Here is a 16,373-nt window from a genome sequence, read left to right as displayed (position 1 = left end):
AGCTGAATCTAAATTTCTTACATAGAAATTGGCACAAATATGCGTACTGTATAGGTGACCCAAGACCCACGCTGTGTCAGCTGCTCTGGGTGTGAGCAGTGGTACTAGGGACAGCATGCGGGGGGGGGGGGGGGCACAGGGAAGGCGAGCGCTCTCTCCCTCCTTCTGTAGTGCATGCTGAGTTAACGTTACTGAACGGCCAGCATCTTTTACTGAGCTGTGATGCAGAATGAGCTGGCGCAGCTGAGCACCCCCTCTGGATTAGCTGCCTCTGCTCCAGGGTTACCTAGTGAACACTCTGTTCTTACTCGGCGCCTGACTGTTCCACATATTTTACAAACATCTGTCATTTTCATAGGTTTCTGAGGCAGGTGTTGTCAGCCCTACTTCCAGACAAAACAAAGGCACAGAGAGGGTAAGTTGGCCAGGGTCACAAGTGTAGAAGCCAGGATGTGAAATTAGGCAATGTGACTGAAAAGACCCTGCACTGAGTCACCAGTTGGCTATGTTACGAGCAACAGCAGTGCCACAGAGTCAGAGAGCGTTGGTTGGGATGGGCAAAGATGTATACCACTGCCTAGTGCTAACCTTTAACATGCTCCTGGCTGTGAACAGACTGTAGGTTAAAAAAAAAAAAAAAAAAAAAATTACAACGCAAACATGCTTAGAATTACTTCAAAAGCATTCTCAGCTAGGTGTGCACCAAACACTTTGATGTTCCATCAGGAAGCCCACACAGCACTGACAGAGGCCTCTCTCATACCCAGTCTGTCTTTGTACAGTCTCTGCAGGGTTAATTATGCCTGGGATAACACTATTAAAGCTGTACTAGCAATTTCATAGGCTATGCAGATGGTGCTGTCACTCCATTACAGAAGATTTGCAGCCTAAACACAGAATAAGCCTGTGCAATTCGCAGCTGCCACAAAGGAATGTGGGCATCAACAAGCTCAAAGCCCACAACAAAGAGCCAGTCAGCAGAGCAGCTTCTGCTCAATGCCAGCAAAGCCGCCCCTGGAGGCGACAACTGCACTGAAGCACAACACACTCCCATCCCCCACCCCAAATGGTTTCACTTACTGTGGAAAGGTACCATTATTTTTCTTTTTTCTTTTTTAAAGACAGGGTCTGTTACAGCTAAAGCTGGCTTGGAACTTGTTATGTAGCTCAGGCTGGCCTCGAACTTGTAATCCTCTTCCTTCAGTCTCCTGAGTACTGAGATTATAAGTATGGTCCTCATGCCCAGCTTTGATACTAGTAATTTTTGTTTTAAAGACAAGAGCCTTACTCTGTAGCCCAGACTGGCCTGAAACACACTATATAAAGGGTAGCCTCAGACTCTTGGGAATCCTCCTGCCTCAGCCTGATGAGGGCGGGGTTACATGCCTAAGTCATCTGGCACTAGAAAGCTGAATACTTAACACCCAATGTTTTCCTTGAAAGGTAAAGGGAAATGAACCCTTGCACACTAAAATACGCACATGCTTAATGTTTTCTAGGAATGCTGTCCTGTAGACTGCAGCAGCCTATGTGACCCAGACGCAATGCCCACTCTTCGTGTTTTCAAGTTTGTGAGATCTCTGTCATAGCCCATGAGAGTTGATGGGTGAGAGAACTAATCCAATTCTCACGACCCCTCAGAGCCTAGATCCCATGCTGCCACTGTGCCATCTGGTTTCACTCTGCCACACACAGTGCTGGCTCGTACACTGATTCCCCATTGACAGTGCTCAGGCACTGCAGGTAGCATCAGTAAATACATATGGGCACTTAATCACAAAAATCACAAGTATAAAAGCTCAGGCTTAAAAGCATTAAAAACCATTGTGTCTCAGAACCTTGATTTCTGCTGTTTGTTTTCATGCTGGGGTTGAACCTGCCGGCTGGCTGTACCCACAGCCCCTACCCACTTACCAATACTGACACATACAAAAAGGTTCCAATAACAGAAACATCTGTGTTTTCATCAGTCTGCGTGCTAGTTTTATGTCATCTTGACACAAGCTAAAGTCATCTGAGAGGAGGGAAACTCGCTTAAGAAAATGCCCCCATAGCTGGGCTCAGTGGCACATGCCTAAGTCCCAGCCCTCAGGGAGGCAGAGGCAGGTGGATCTCGATGAGTTCGAGGCCAGTCTGGTCTACAAAGCGGGTCCAAGAAAGCCAAGGCTACACAGAGAAACCCTGTCTCCGAAAACAACAACAACTGCCCCTGTAACATCAGGCATTTTCTTGTAGGGCATTTTCTTAACTAGTGCTTAATAGGGGGAGGGCCCAGGCTGTTACGGGTGGTGTCACCCCTGGGCTGGTGGTCCTGGGTGCTGTAAGAAAGCAGGTTGAGCAAGCCATGGGGAGCAAGCCTGTAAGCAGCACCCCTCCGTAGCCCCTGCATCAGGTCCTGTCCGGCTTGAGTTCCTGCCCTAGCTCCCAGGGATGAATAGTGGTGTGGAGGTATAAGCCACACGCCCCTTTCCTTCCCAGGGTACTCTGCTCATGGTGTTCTGCCACAGCTATGTCAGCCCTAACTGAGATAGTCTGTCAATAAAGAATGCCCCACAGCTATGCTCCCTTCCAAAAGGTGAGGTCTAATTCTACATCCTTTGTCTTGACATTGTGGTGCAGGTGGCGACCCTGGCTTCCACAGCTCTCTTCAGGAATAGCCTTTGGGAAAGCACTCCACTTGAGGCCTACAGACAGCCTTCAGGGGGAGAACGGAGACCTCCTGCCTATAAGCTGGCCACCAGTCACCTGAGAGCTGAGCCCTACTTGGTCACAGCCACAATCACTTAATTGGCCCTCCTGGAGTTAGTGCTTAACTCTAACTCCGGAGCTCTGAGCCGACAGTCATACAGGAGATAAAGTCAACAACGCACCATGTCTCTCCGGTATTCGCTCTGATGAACAGTGGCTGCATCTAGGAGTTACAGGAGGCCAGGACTCTTTGAAGTTTCTGCTTTAGATGCTAAAGCATCACCTCAAAGACCAAATGCCATACATTACTAACAGTCCATAACGATCAAAAAGCCTAGAAAGATTTTAAACAAGACACACCCTGCCGGGAGCAGAGGAAGCCCTGAGTGAATGAAGAACTGACTGAATGTGTGTTGTTGACATAGGTACAGCCATGCCAATGACCTCTTAGCCTCAGAGTCAAAGTGATGGCAAAGTGTTTCTTGGAAGCCAGTGTTGACAGTGTGTGCAGAAAATGTCCGCCATAGCTTTCTCCTTCTACTCCATATTGACGGCCTGAAGCCTGCTCTTCTACAGAGACTACTGCTACTGAAATTGGCTAAACCTACCTGCTTGCCCAGTGGTACACAATGACCCATTCTCCCTACAATCAACTCAATATAATAAACACACAGAGCTTCCAGGGCTGCACTGCTCCCCCCCCCCCCCCCCGAGGAACCAGACCCCTGCTCTCAGCATCCTGTGTCATCTGCCTGTCTTCTCTTCATTTCACTGAGGCAGGCCCGTGCCTGGGATGGTGTGTATCCCTAAAACAACTGAATCCTTGCTCTTGTAAAAGACAAGAACAAAATTCATTTTAGATGAACTGTTAACAAGTTGTATTATGTGGTTTCCTGGCTGAGTGCGGATTAAAAGAGGCAAACTGAGGGTGGAGTGGGCAAATAGAGGGAGGCGTAACGCTGGGGCAAAAGACAGACAGATGACCAACAGACAGACAACTAAGCTAAGCTAGCTGAAGCTCCTAGGATATGGGAACTAAGGCCCGTTCCTGGAAGCACCTCACACACAGGCAATAACCATGGGAGTATGTCTGAGGTAAGCACTGGTTTAGGAGGCACTCCATGCACACAGTAACCCTGGAGACGGATTTTCACCGTCACCCTGCAGACTGGAAGTGGGGGGAAAGGGCACAAAAGACTCTGGGTGCCTTTCTTGAGGGTTCACACTTGATTCTGGAGACACTGCTAGTTTCCCGACATTGTAAAGGGGAGAAGCAATGTTTGACACCAGGCAGAACGAGGCTCGTGTGCATATCCAACCTAACACTCACCAGCAGCCGCCTCAGAAAGTCAGTCATCAGTGCTGAGACACTGAGAAGGCGGAATGTCCATCTTGGTAAAAACGAAGAGGAAATAATGTCCTGGTTTGTATCAGTGTCCCAGCGGGAGAGTGGCAAGGACACACTGTGTCCTCATCTATCAGCCAGCCTCATCAAAATCTCCACAGGCCAGGTACGTTCTGTGTCCCGTTCCTTCGATCTACAACAAGGTAAGTGATTTTTAACTCCCATGGTTACTGCGTTGGATGCACCGTTTGCACAGGCTCTGCTACTCACACAGCACAGGGAACACTTAGGAAGCCAGCCTGGCTTGCTTCCTGTCATCTGGGCTTTAATCCTCGAAAGACTTTTATTACTTCCCTCCAACCCTGAGACTTCTGGTCAGACCTGTTCAAAGACTATTTCCTCTAAGATTTTCTTCTGTTTTTTTTTTTTTAAACTTAAATTTTTAAAGATTTGTTTATTTTATATGAATATGTGTTTTGTTTTTTGAGGCAAGTTTGTTTCTTCTCCTTCTCCTCCTCCTCCTTCTCCTCCTTCTGGTTTTTTCAAGACAAGGTTTCTCTGTGTAGTCTTGACTGTCCTGGACTCGCTTTGTAGACTAGGCTAGGCTTGAACTCAGAGCAATCTGCCACCAAAGCCCGGCTGAGATGACGTTTCTTTATGTAACCCTGACTGTCCTGGAACTAGCTCTGTAGACCAGGCTGGCCTCAAACTCACAGAGATGGCCTGCCTCTGCCTCCCGAGTGCTGAGATTAAAGGTGTGAGCCACCACACCTGGCTAAGATTTTCTTTCTTGAAAGTCAACTCCTCGGTGTTCATCTGCTTACTTGTATTTTTCTTTTTTTTTAATTCTTCTCTCATATACTACATACCAATTGCAGTTTCCCTCCCCTCCCCTCCCCCACCACCCACTCTCTCCCTCAGATTGACTCCCTGTCTGCCTTCCCTCATGCGACATCAACTAGCCATGGCATAACAAGCTACAGCACGAGCAGGCACATGCCATCACGTCAAGGCTGGCTGAGGCCACCCAGTCGGAGGAAAAGGGTCCCACAAGTGGGCAAGAGCCAGGGACAGCTCCCATTCTCATGGTTGGAATTCCCACAAGAACACTGAGCTACTCAGCCATATGTAGAGGACTAGGTCAGACTCCTATAGGCTCCTGGATTTCTGCGAGTCCCTGTGAGTCCCGGTCAGCTGACTCTGTGCTCTTTGGTGGTGTGTCCCTGACCCCTCTATTCCTCTGATCCTTCCTCCCCATCCTCTTCAGGACTCCCTGAGCTCCAACTAATGTTTGTGGACTCTGCATCTGCTGCTATCAGTTGCTGAACTAAGCTTGGGTCTGGGCACCCTCTATGGACCCCTATAAACTGTAGGTCAAAGGCTTGTGGTGTCTCAGGCCCTCCACTGGAGGCCTTGCCTGGTTACAGAAGACGGTTGGTTCAGGCTTTGTGTCCCCATTACTAGGAGTCTTTGCTAGGGTTACTCTCAGAGCACCCATGGAGTTTCTACTGCACTAGGTTTCACCTTGGCCCTGAAGTGCCCCTCAATTGTAGTTGTCTCCCCCTCCCTCACCTGATGACTACCTGTATCTTTATTATTGTGTCTGTACTTGTCCGCTATTATGGCTTTTTGTTCTTACTACCTTCCGACTCAGCTCAGGCATCCTGGCCGGTCTGATCTATGTCCAATTAGTTCTCTGCACATCAGTCTGGCACATTGCCTATGTCATTTGGGACAAAGTGCGAAATGAACATCTGTTGGGGGCCTACGACAAAGGAATCTCCAATACAATAACAGAATTGTCAGCAAACTCCAATAAGGCTGCTTTAAGAGTCTAAGTGGCCACAGTATCCTAACCAGAACCCTGACCTCTCCACCTTGAACACTGGACTCAGTCCTAACCCTGATGCTAACAGGCACACAGCACCCACTTGTGTCAGCTGCTGCTCCAAGCATTTGCCTGTACTGACTCTACTCCCTGTAACCCCAAGAAGCAGTATTGGAAGGAAACTGAGGCACAGACCTTAAGGCCATACGGTAACTCCCCTCCTTCTAACAACACAGTAAAAGTACCACTCCATGGCGGGCCGGGGTGGGGGTTGGCGGCTCATTAGCAGTCTGAGGCCTGGCTTCCATCTGGACCCTGGACGGAGGGAGGGAGGGAGGGAGGGAGGGAGGGAGGGAGGTGGGGGAGGGAGAACAAAGCTCGGAACAAACAGTAATTGTTTAAGAACGACAAGAACCAGAGTGAATGTGTTAATCCTAAAACTCTGCCTGTACCTGTGGCCATCCAGATGCTGCCTCAAGAACTTTATGAAGTCCCTGTGGTCACTGAATCTACTTAGGGTTCACTGTCCATTTTCACGCACTTCCCATGCCTACCTACACTGGTTCTGGCCTGAATGAGAACTGTCCCCCACAGACCACCGCCCTGAAACACTTGGTCCCCAGCTGGTAGCACTTTAGGAGAGGGAGCCTTGATAAAGGAAGTATGTCTCTAGGTCAGGCTGCCCTGCTTGTCCTCCCTCTGCTCTCCATGTGCAGATGAGCACGGCGTGTCTGGCCCCTGACTGCTGGGCCAACTTGGTACTCCTGCAGCTGTGTTCCCCTCTGGACCATTAGGCCAGAGTAAAGCCGTTATCCCTTTAGCTGCACTTGCTGGGGTACCTCATCCCAGCAACAGAAAGAACGAATACAACACTCCGTGAGCAACTTCAGCTACCCAAACTTCCAAGTTTTAGTTGCCTCTAACGTGTCAATGTCTGATAAAAGCCTGAACAAAAAGCCAACAAAAGTCTGGTAAAAGCCATGACTTCCCGCTGCCCGTGGATCCAGATGTAGCTCCTTCTCCAGCACCATGTCTGCCTGGATGCTGCCATGCTTCCCATCATGAGGAGGATGTACTAAACCTCTGAACTGTAAGCCAGCCCCCAGTGAAATGTGTTTCTTTATAAGAGTTGCCGTGGTCCTGGTGTCTCTTCCCAGCAATAAAACCCTACCTAGGACACCCCCTAAGATCAAGGGCCTCCTGTCTTTATTATAACTGCTTCTACACTTAACGAGTTCATTATGATATGCATATTAATTAATTCATTCATTCATTCACAGTGCCAGGCATAGAACTCAGGGCCTCCTACACACTAACCAGTGTTCTACAATGGAGAGAAATAACCTACAACCTTAAGTTCTTTACTCTGTGAAGGAATTACAAGAATCACCTTGGCTCTATAATATGAAGAGAGAACTTTATAATCACCACCTGCAAATATTTGTGCTGTGCTTTTTGTTGCTATATAACACTGAAAACCTTTATTTTTTTAAACTAGAAAAGAATGATAAAGAGCGCTTATGGCATGTTTAAAAAACTCAAAAGTGGTAAAAGCAGGGAACCAAAGCATACTACCAGACACTGCAGCACAAAGACTGTAAGAGAAGGAAATACGGCGACACTAGAAAACCAATTGTAAAACAGCTAGACTTGGGCTGGAGAGATGGCTCAGAGGTTAAGAACTTGTTCTTCCAAAGGTCCTGAGTTCAATTCTCAGCAACCACACGGTGGCTCACAACCATCTATAATGAAATCTTGTGCCCTCTTCTGGCCTGCTGGCTCACATGTGGGCAGAATAAATAAATCTAAAACAAACAAACAGCTAGACTCAGACACTACCTATCAATAGTAACCTTGCATGTAAATGCATTAAATCCTCCAATTAAAAGACAGTGACTAAATTTGGGCAGAACTCCAAACCTATATCAAACTATATAATAAAGTTAAGTTCAAATCTTTGGCACATGTAAACTAGAAGCAGAAGAAGAGAAGACAACATCTCATGAAAATGGAATCTAAGAGGGTAGCCTCACTGATAAAATATGTGTTAAAACATAAGCAGTACAAATAAACATGAGCATTATACGATGAGGGGGATTCAGTCCAGCAGGAGGGAATAACGGTTCTGACCACACACGCACTCCATGTATATGCACTGGAGCTCACAGCAAAGGCAAACATTAGCAGGTCCTGGGGAGGCAAAACTTCAACAACATTATTGACAGCTGTAGCGTCTGGCCTGACATCTGTCAGCAACAGCCAGGCCACTAGTGTCTGGGTCTCAGTCCAGGAAAGGAAGCAAGTACAGAGTATCTGCATGTCCTACAGCTACACCTTACTGGGGCTACCACAACCACCCCAAAAGCAAACCACCTAACTGTACACAGCGCAGTGCACGCACAAAACAGATGGCGCTGATCATCAAGAGGCATCCTGACTGTCCTGTGACACAGGTGCACTGGTGGTCATCATGCTGCGTGAAATAAGAAAGAAACTGAAAGAGACGCACCACTGCGTATACACAACGTGAACTCTAAAGAGCTGGGTCTCAAAGGCCAGGCGTGGTGGTAAGCACCTGCAGTTCCAGCCCCTCTACATGAGGCAGATCACAATTTGGAAAAACAGGAAGACCTTGTAACAAAACTAAAAACAAAAAACAACAACAACAAAAGGAAAAACAAAACAAAACAAAAAAGGCAACCAACCGAACTAAAACAGGAGCTACTGCTCATGCCGAGGCCTGAATGTCGGTACCTACTGGGGTGGCTCACAATCACCTGTACCTTTAACTTGATGGGATTCAATGCCACCTGCTGGTCTCCATGGGCATCTGCACTCACATGTAAACACATAATTTAAAAATCAAACCCAGGCGTGGTGGCACATGCATTTAATCCCAGCACTCGGGAGGCAGAAGCAGGTGGATTGGATTGCTGTGAGTTTGAGGCCAGCCTGGTCTACAAAGTGAGACCAGAACAGCCAAGGCTACACAGAGAAACCCTCTCAAAACAAAAACAAAAACAACAACAAAAACAACCAACCAACCAACCAAAAATAGTAATCAAATAATGTTTTAAATGTTGATACTGTAGTTGCAATTGGGACGGGAGGGAAAGTGGATGGGCACTGAGACACATGCTGGCTGCACTGTGCTTGGCCATGGAGAGAAAGGGGAAAAAAAAAAAAAAACAATGGCAGAAACTGTCAGTGGGATGACTGGGGGAAGGGCTTGGTTTTTTTGTTTTGTTTTGTTTTCTTTTGAGGGGGCTGAGTATGTTTATAAAAAATTATTCAGAGAACAATGATTGGACAGCCATTTAAAAAATGACTTGGCTTTTTTTTTTAAGTATGAAAATGACATTAGGAGAAGAAAAATAGAAGCCGGGCGTGGTGGCGCATGCCTTTAATCCCAGCACTCGGGAGGCAGAGGCAGGCGGATCGCTGTGAGTTCGAGGCCAGCCTGGTCTACAAAGTGAGTCCTGGATGGCCAAGGCTACACAGAGAAACACTGTCTCGAAAAACCAAAAAAAAAAAAAAAAAAAAAAAAAAAAAAGGAGAAGAAAAATATGGCATTAGGATTATGGTTTTGAAAAGCCTTTATGTATATTCACAAAACACATAAAAATCAATAAGGAAATAGCAGTCTTTCAAAGGGCAAAGTTTCAATCCTGTTTACTCTGGAAGAAGGCACAAGTGATTCAAATTTGTTTTCTCTCTCTCTCTTTACACTGTCATAAAAGGACCAGTGGGGATGAGCAAACTGTGCAAAGGTTGGCTTTGATGGCTCACGGAACCCTGGCTAATCCCGGAACAGGTGCTGAGAACACATGTAATAAGCTGGGCCCCTCGGCTGTTCTCTGTAACTTCTCGTGTTTCAGTTCTGAACGGTCATGGAAAGTTTACTTTCTTGGAGAGTACCGCTGTTCCTTCTTGACAGCTAATGGACAGACATCAACTTAAACAAGGTCAGCCAGGAAGTTACCCATCATTCTAATGGCGTAGGTGCTGTTACTGTTCTCATACCTCTGTGGGTGGGGTGTCAGTTCTGCTGTCAGGAGGCTTGTGCGCAGTGGTCATCACTACACATGGCCATCAGCAAACCCAGCGAGAAAACACCCCTTACTTGCCACACACCATCGGTGGTTCTTTCTTCCCATCACCACACTGGGGCATATACACAAAGGCCACCATGGAGGAGGCAGCCCCTTGGCCACCACGGGGGTGGGGGGTGGGGGGGCGGGGGGAGACAGTGCTTCTCAGCTCAGCTCCACAGTGGAGTGCTTCAGTGCTGTGCTTCCTCCCACTCAGATCTAACTGGGCTTAACTGGCACCAAGATCAGAAGGTCTACAATTCGAGCATTCTAACATACGCCTAAGCTTGAGAGACACTGCTCTAAAGATGGTAACACAATACGGGCTGGAGACAAGGCTCACAGTCAAGAGCGCTGCGGTGATGGTTTGAATGAAAATGGGCCCCAAAGGCTCATATATTTGAAAGCTTGGTCACCAGAGAGTGGCACTATTTAAAAAAGGACTAGTGGGTGTGGCCTTGTTGGAGGCAGTGTGTCACTGGGGGTGGGCTTGGAGGTTTCAAAAGCTCCCACCTGACTCAGCATGAGCCTCTCTCTGCTTTCAGATCACTATGTAGCTCTCAGCTACTTCTCCAGCACCGCACCAAGTTCTCTGATGATAATAGACTAAACAAGCCCCCAGTTAAATACTTTCTTTTAGCTGGGGGTGGTGGCGCATGCCTTTAATCCCACCACTTGGGAGGCAGAGGCAGGTGGATCGCTGTGACTTCGAGACTAGCCTGGCCTACAAGAGTCTAGCACAGGCAGGGCTTATTACACAGAGAAACCCTGTCTCGAAAAATCAAAACCAAAAAAAAAAAAAACCAACTTTCTTTTATACGAGTTCCCTTGGTCTCTTTAGAACAGTGACTAAAGCAAGTGCTTACTGCTCTTTCTGAGGAGGGTCCAAGTTCAGTTCCTAAATCTCACACCGGGTGGCTCACAAGCACTCCTGACTCCAGCACCACTGGGCCTTTTTTGGCCTCCATGGGTAACTGCACCATGTGTCACAGACACACAGACACCCATCCACAGCACACATGTAAAGAAATAAGTAAAAGACTGCAAGTTATAAAGTGTATGTCACAAGTTAAAAGGCAGTAGATAACCCGCCAGACACTTTCCAGGACTCAGGGAGCCTCTGATCCCTTTTAGTAAGTGGCACACTGGGGAAGTCTAAACTGCCACTAAGGTGCCATTGTCTGTCACCACTGCCTCTCACAGACAAGGAGGCACAGTAAGAGGGATTCTCTTTGCCCTCTCCCACAGCTCTGAGTGTTGGGCCTCTCCAGGGGTTGTGACCTCCTGCTGCTCCATCTTAACTTCTCCCTCTGAAATTGTCTTCAAACGTGGGGGGTAAATGTCTGATCACTGACCTAAGTAATAAAACATCTGAGCTCAAAACACCAGCCTGCACCTCTAGCTCGGCGAACCTGCTCCACCCAGTCCATCAGCCGAGGCCTGTGTAAGGCTCCCACCGCTGTCTTGCTCACAGCCTCTGTACTCACTCAACAGGCTCCTAATCGGGAAGCTTGCTCTTTGAAATGACAATTAAACCACATGACTGGCCACCTCAGTGTCTTTCCCTGGCTTTGGCCTCCATTACTTCAACTCTGTCCTGCTTAGGAAAGCTTCAGGACCAAACTTCTGCTCTCACCATTTCCATCTGCTTACAGGTCAACAGCAGAGACAAGAAGCTCCTGGGGGCCAGCATTGCCTGCAGAAGCCTTACCCAGAATGCTGTGTGGCAGGACTCTGACCCCGGGGAAGAGGCAAGATTCAGGGTTGCTTCTACACAGAATCTAACTGTAATTAGAATATACTATATGAAAAAATTTAAACAAGAAAAACAAAACAAAGCAAACAAACAAACAACAAACAGAGCTGTGCATGCTACCCCTCTTGGCCTCTTGAACTCCATAAAAAGAAACCACACACAATAACTGGGGCTCTTGTTCTCTTGTTCAGTGTGGCTTACTGTCAGTCTTGACCATACAGCCCACTCTGAACTGTACTATTGTTTTGCCCTGGATAAAGTTATTTTGCTTATTTTGTTTAAAAAAAACAAACAAAGAAAAGAGGGACAATGAGCCGCATAAGTGAGCAAGCACATCACAAGCACAGGGTCAGGAGGGTCTGCAGGCCCAATTTTTCAAATACTGTGCTCACACATTTCAGCTGAAAAACAACAGCAGCATCAACACATGAAACAAAATAAAGTACTTTTAAAGTTGTGTACTTACTTATGGTGTATAGCAAGCTTTTGCCCATTGTGGAATGGCTAAGTCATGCCCCATGTTACACATTTATTTTTTATGCTGAGACTTCACAACGTATTCTTTTAGCAACTTTCATGTCGGAAACATTGTCCTTGGGCTGGCAAGATGGCTCATCTGGCAAAGGCACTTGCTGCCAATCATGAGTTCCTTCCCCAGGACCTATGGGGTGGACGGAGGACTCACTCCTATAAGGTGCCCTCTGACCTCCACACAACATGTGCACATGTACACAAAATAAATAAAATACCTCAAGTAATGATGTTAGCTGTTTACTACATCTTACACAATTTCCACATGAACCACGAATTACCTTTACAACCAGAAATGGGGAAAAGGCACATATAAGGCAGCAACAGCAGCAAAAAAGGAACCTGTTTACAAAAACACTTCAAGTGTTAGCCTTCACAACCAAGGCAGGCTCCAAGCCTGGATCACAAGCATGCCAGGCCCAGTGTATTCCAGCTAGAGACATGGCAATGAAAGCCAGGACAGTTACATCACCCTTGCTGTTAAGTATGAGACAGTGCAGCAGCCTACACTCACTGAAAGAGCCCTCACCTGGGTGAGGAAGACCGTAGAGTAAGGTTAACGCGTGCCTACGAACCCCGCTCTGGCCAGCTGTGTTTCTGACAACTAATACATAATTGTTTTGTTTCCCTGGTTCCTGTATATGATAGCTAAAGAGCAGACAGCCCTCCATGTGCCAGGTGGAAGAAGTGACTCACTCCTTCCTCAGGGTACCTGCAACAAGCCATCTATGGTAGCTATTTCTCCTGGAATGCTCTTTCCTCTGAGTAGGGCTGGCTCTCTCCTGTCTTTAATTTCAGCCTAAACCAGCCCACTTTATACAAGGTCTACCCACACCGAAGAATCTGAAGCAGACCTTGTCCTAGGCCTCTACTGCATAACCAATTTATGTATGCACCCATATCTGTTATCACTGCCCAAGCCCATCTGCAATCCCAACTTCCTTGAACTCTCTCCCCTTCCCTTGATGGGACATTCATGACAGCAAACACAAATGTGCTTTGTTTACTAAATGCCTGGTGCCTGAAACAGCACCCTGCCGAGCAGGTGATCCCAAGATACATCTGTTCAGGAAGTGGGCGTAACGGTGTATGGGTACCCCACTGCACAGCCCGTGAGGCAGAGGAGAACTCGATGGGCATTACACATTAACAGCGGGCTTCAAACGCAAGGACACAAACATGAATGCGATTAACAGCATGAAGAGCTGAACAGTGCAGTCTAAACTGGCTTTTCATAGCAGTTAGAGAAACAAACTACCACATCAAATCTCTTTAATTCCCCCACACCCACTTTTTTTTTTTTTTTTTTTTTTTGGTTTTTGAGACAGAGTTTCTCTGTGTAGCCTTGGAGCCTTCGCTTCCTGGACTCACTCTGTAGACCTGGCTGGCCTTGAACTCACAGTGATCCACCTGACTCTGCCTCCCAAGTGCTGGGATTAAAGGCGTGCGCCACCACATCTGCCTACCCCTACATCTTTTAAAGCTCTGCTGTTTTATGTTTAAAAAAATCATTTTTGTTCTAATATGTGCATGTGTGGCTGTCTGTGTTAGAGTACAGGGCCTGCTGAGGCCACAGGCATTGCAGTCCCTGGACCTGGTGGTATAGGTGGCTGTGAGTCATCTGACATGTGTGCTGCGAACTGAACTCAGCTTCTCACTGACAAGGGCAACCAAAGCTCCTAACTGATGAGCCATCTCCTACAGTCGTATTAACTAACTAAAGATGGAAAGTGACAAAGGAAGATACCAGTGTCTTTGCCCTTCACATCTGCAGGCATGCACCCAGGTACGCATGCACATCTTCCCTCCCCCTAAAATAGGCCAATGGGTAAAGACGCTCACCCAATAGCCTGAACACCCGCTCCTGTTCAGTGATGAACCCTACTAGAAACGCAGACATCTTTCCAGCCCCTTTCTCCCCAGTGAAAAGTTCTCTGTACAATATACTGAACTGAGCACAGTCATAACCGTGATCTGAATAGGAGCACAGCTATGTTTACCAGACACTAGCAGGAAAGGCAGAGCTAATGAGAGCAGAGCACAAAGGTGTGAGCATAAAACACACAGGGCTCTGGGGTCCCCCCTGGAAACACAAGCTCCATGGCCAGATGAGTGCCCTGAGTCTCTAATATGAGTACTCACAAGGCTGAGGCAAGAGGATCTCAAGTTCAAGGCCAGCCTTCATCACACAGTGAACTTGAGGCAAGTCTAAGCTACGTTGTGCAACATGGTTAAACAAAGAAACAAACAACAGCAACAACCCCATCAAATTGCACAGTAGTGTGAATGTGTATATGGCAGGAACAGGCAACTTAAAAGTGGCAAAAATCAGTAAGTTTATCTCATCTATATTTTACCATGAGAATATTAAACACAAACACTCCAGACACTTTGTGTCCTGAGCACTTAGCCCGCGTCGTGCATCACAGACAGGCAGTTCAGTAGCGCTGGGTAAGAGGAGATTTGTAAGCTTCTCCAGTTTCTGATGCAGTCAGCATTGGAGACACAGGCCCTGAGAAGATGTCCTGTGATGCAATCTGTAACACCTCCAAGCTGGTGAGTGCAGAGCCCCAAGAAGGGCCTCAGCTGTCCCACAGTACACGTATGAGCCAAGGGCCTCAGTCACTGTTTCACTGGAAAAAATGGCAGTTTGAACTCTGATGGCTGAGAGGGCCAGGTTTGAGCCAGCCAGGCAGTGCAGAGGGACTCTGTTCATTAGCGGGCCACAGACTCACATTTTCATAAGCCATGTTGCAGAGTATACAGTCCTTTCCTCAAGCACTAACAATTCCAGTATGTTCTGTTTGAGATGTAGACTGCTGGTTCGTCTTTCCGTCAACTAGACATAAGCTTCAGTCATCTGGGAAGAGGTAACCTCAGCGAGAAGATGCCTCAATCAGACTGGCCTGTAGGCCTTACTGCAGGAACATTCATGATTAACGTATGATGTAAATGGCCACTGTGGGCGGTGTCACTCCTAGGCAGGGAGTCCTGGGTTGTCTAAGAAGGCAAGCTGAGCTGAGTGAGCCATGAGAAGAAACCAGTAAATGGCCCTCCACCCTGGCCTCGGCTCCAGTCCCTGACTCTGAACACCTGCCCCGACTTCCCTGAGAGATGGAATTGTAAGATGAAATAAACTTTTTTCTTCCCATGTGGCTTTGGCCATAGAATTTTATCACAGCAACTGAAAGCAAACTACCAACAGGGTTCCCATGCATCCGGCTGCCTTGGACACCCATGTGCCTGAGGCTACTCCTGCTCTTCCTGCAAACACCTCTCAAGTGCTGGGTTACAGGCACCCAGCTTTCAATACTTAATTTTCAGTTATTCACATCTTTGCTGGACTAACACCAACAGTCCAGTGAACAGTCGCCTACTAATGCCCATAACGGGCAATCCTTTGTGCAGGGTGCAGGGACGCTCCTGAGAGGAACTTGTGGTTAAGGCAGCTCATTATAACAGGTAATACATTTGCTGGCTAGTAAGGCCTATATGAAAGGAAACCTTGAATCTTTAATACTTACCTGTTACGTTAACACTGGCAGTCGGCGCAGATGCAGAGTGGTTTCCGTTTGGTGAGCCTACAAAACAAAGACACCCATTATTAAATCATACTGAAGATTTAACTTGGAACATAGCATGAGCCCTCTGCCTCCAGTGATAAGTTTGGGGCTCCAAGGGGTGTACACATTGCAGTCAACTGTCTGTCTTTGGGAGAGATCAGAAGGGTAGCTACCCCATGGAAAGACAGCACGATGGGGTCCTGAGGAAGAGTTCGGGCCCACGTGGCAGAGTGTCACAGATGACACCAGGCTCATGAGCAGTCATGGTACATGCTTACAGTCAGGCTGTCTCTGCTTCCTGGGCTGCAGGGGGAGGGGAGAGGGTCGTGTATTTTGAAGAAGGAACTGTAAGCCTAAAGAAAAGGAGAGGCCCATGTAGTTCATGTGTATCCATCATGCACATAGTCCATGGCCCTATCCCCAGATACAGTGGGTCTCTAAGCTCTGGGCCTATATGCAGATGAGGGAAGGAGAGCTTGCAGCTGCAGATGGGCATGGCCTAGGAATGGCACTGGCATGGGGGGAGGGGAGGTAGTACCACAAAAAATTCAGCTTGTACCACTGTTGCTAT

General features: G+C 47.5%; 1 protein-coding gene across 1 annotated transcript in view; it reads right to left on the bottom strand.

Moving 5' to 3' along the window:
• The window catches only part of Tmem123 (transmembrane protein 123), a 29,410-nt gene that overhangs the window by 9,657 nt on the left and 3,380 nt on the right, over positions 1-16,373 (bottom strand). Inside the window, exon 2 of the mRNA XM_051156767.1 lies at positions 15,764-15,820. Coding sequence (XP_051012724.1) covers positions 15,764-15,820 — 57 coding nt within the window. The remainder of the gene's footprint in view (positions 1-15,763; positions 15,821-16,373) is intronic.

Source organism: Acomys russatus, chromosome 14 (assembly GCF_903995435.1).
Source record: "Acomys russatus chromosome 14, mAcoRus1.1, whole genome shotgun sequence".
NCBI lineage: Eukaryota > Metazoa > Chordata > Mammalia > Rodentia > Muridae > Acomys > Acomys russatus.
The sequence above is the reverse complement of the archived record's forward strand: the minus strand, read 5'-3'. Positions and strand labels throughout refer to the sequence as shown.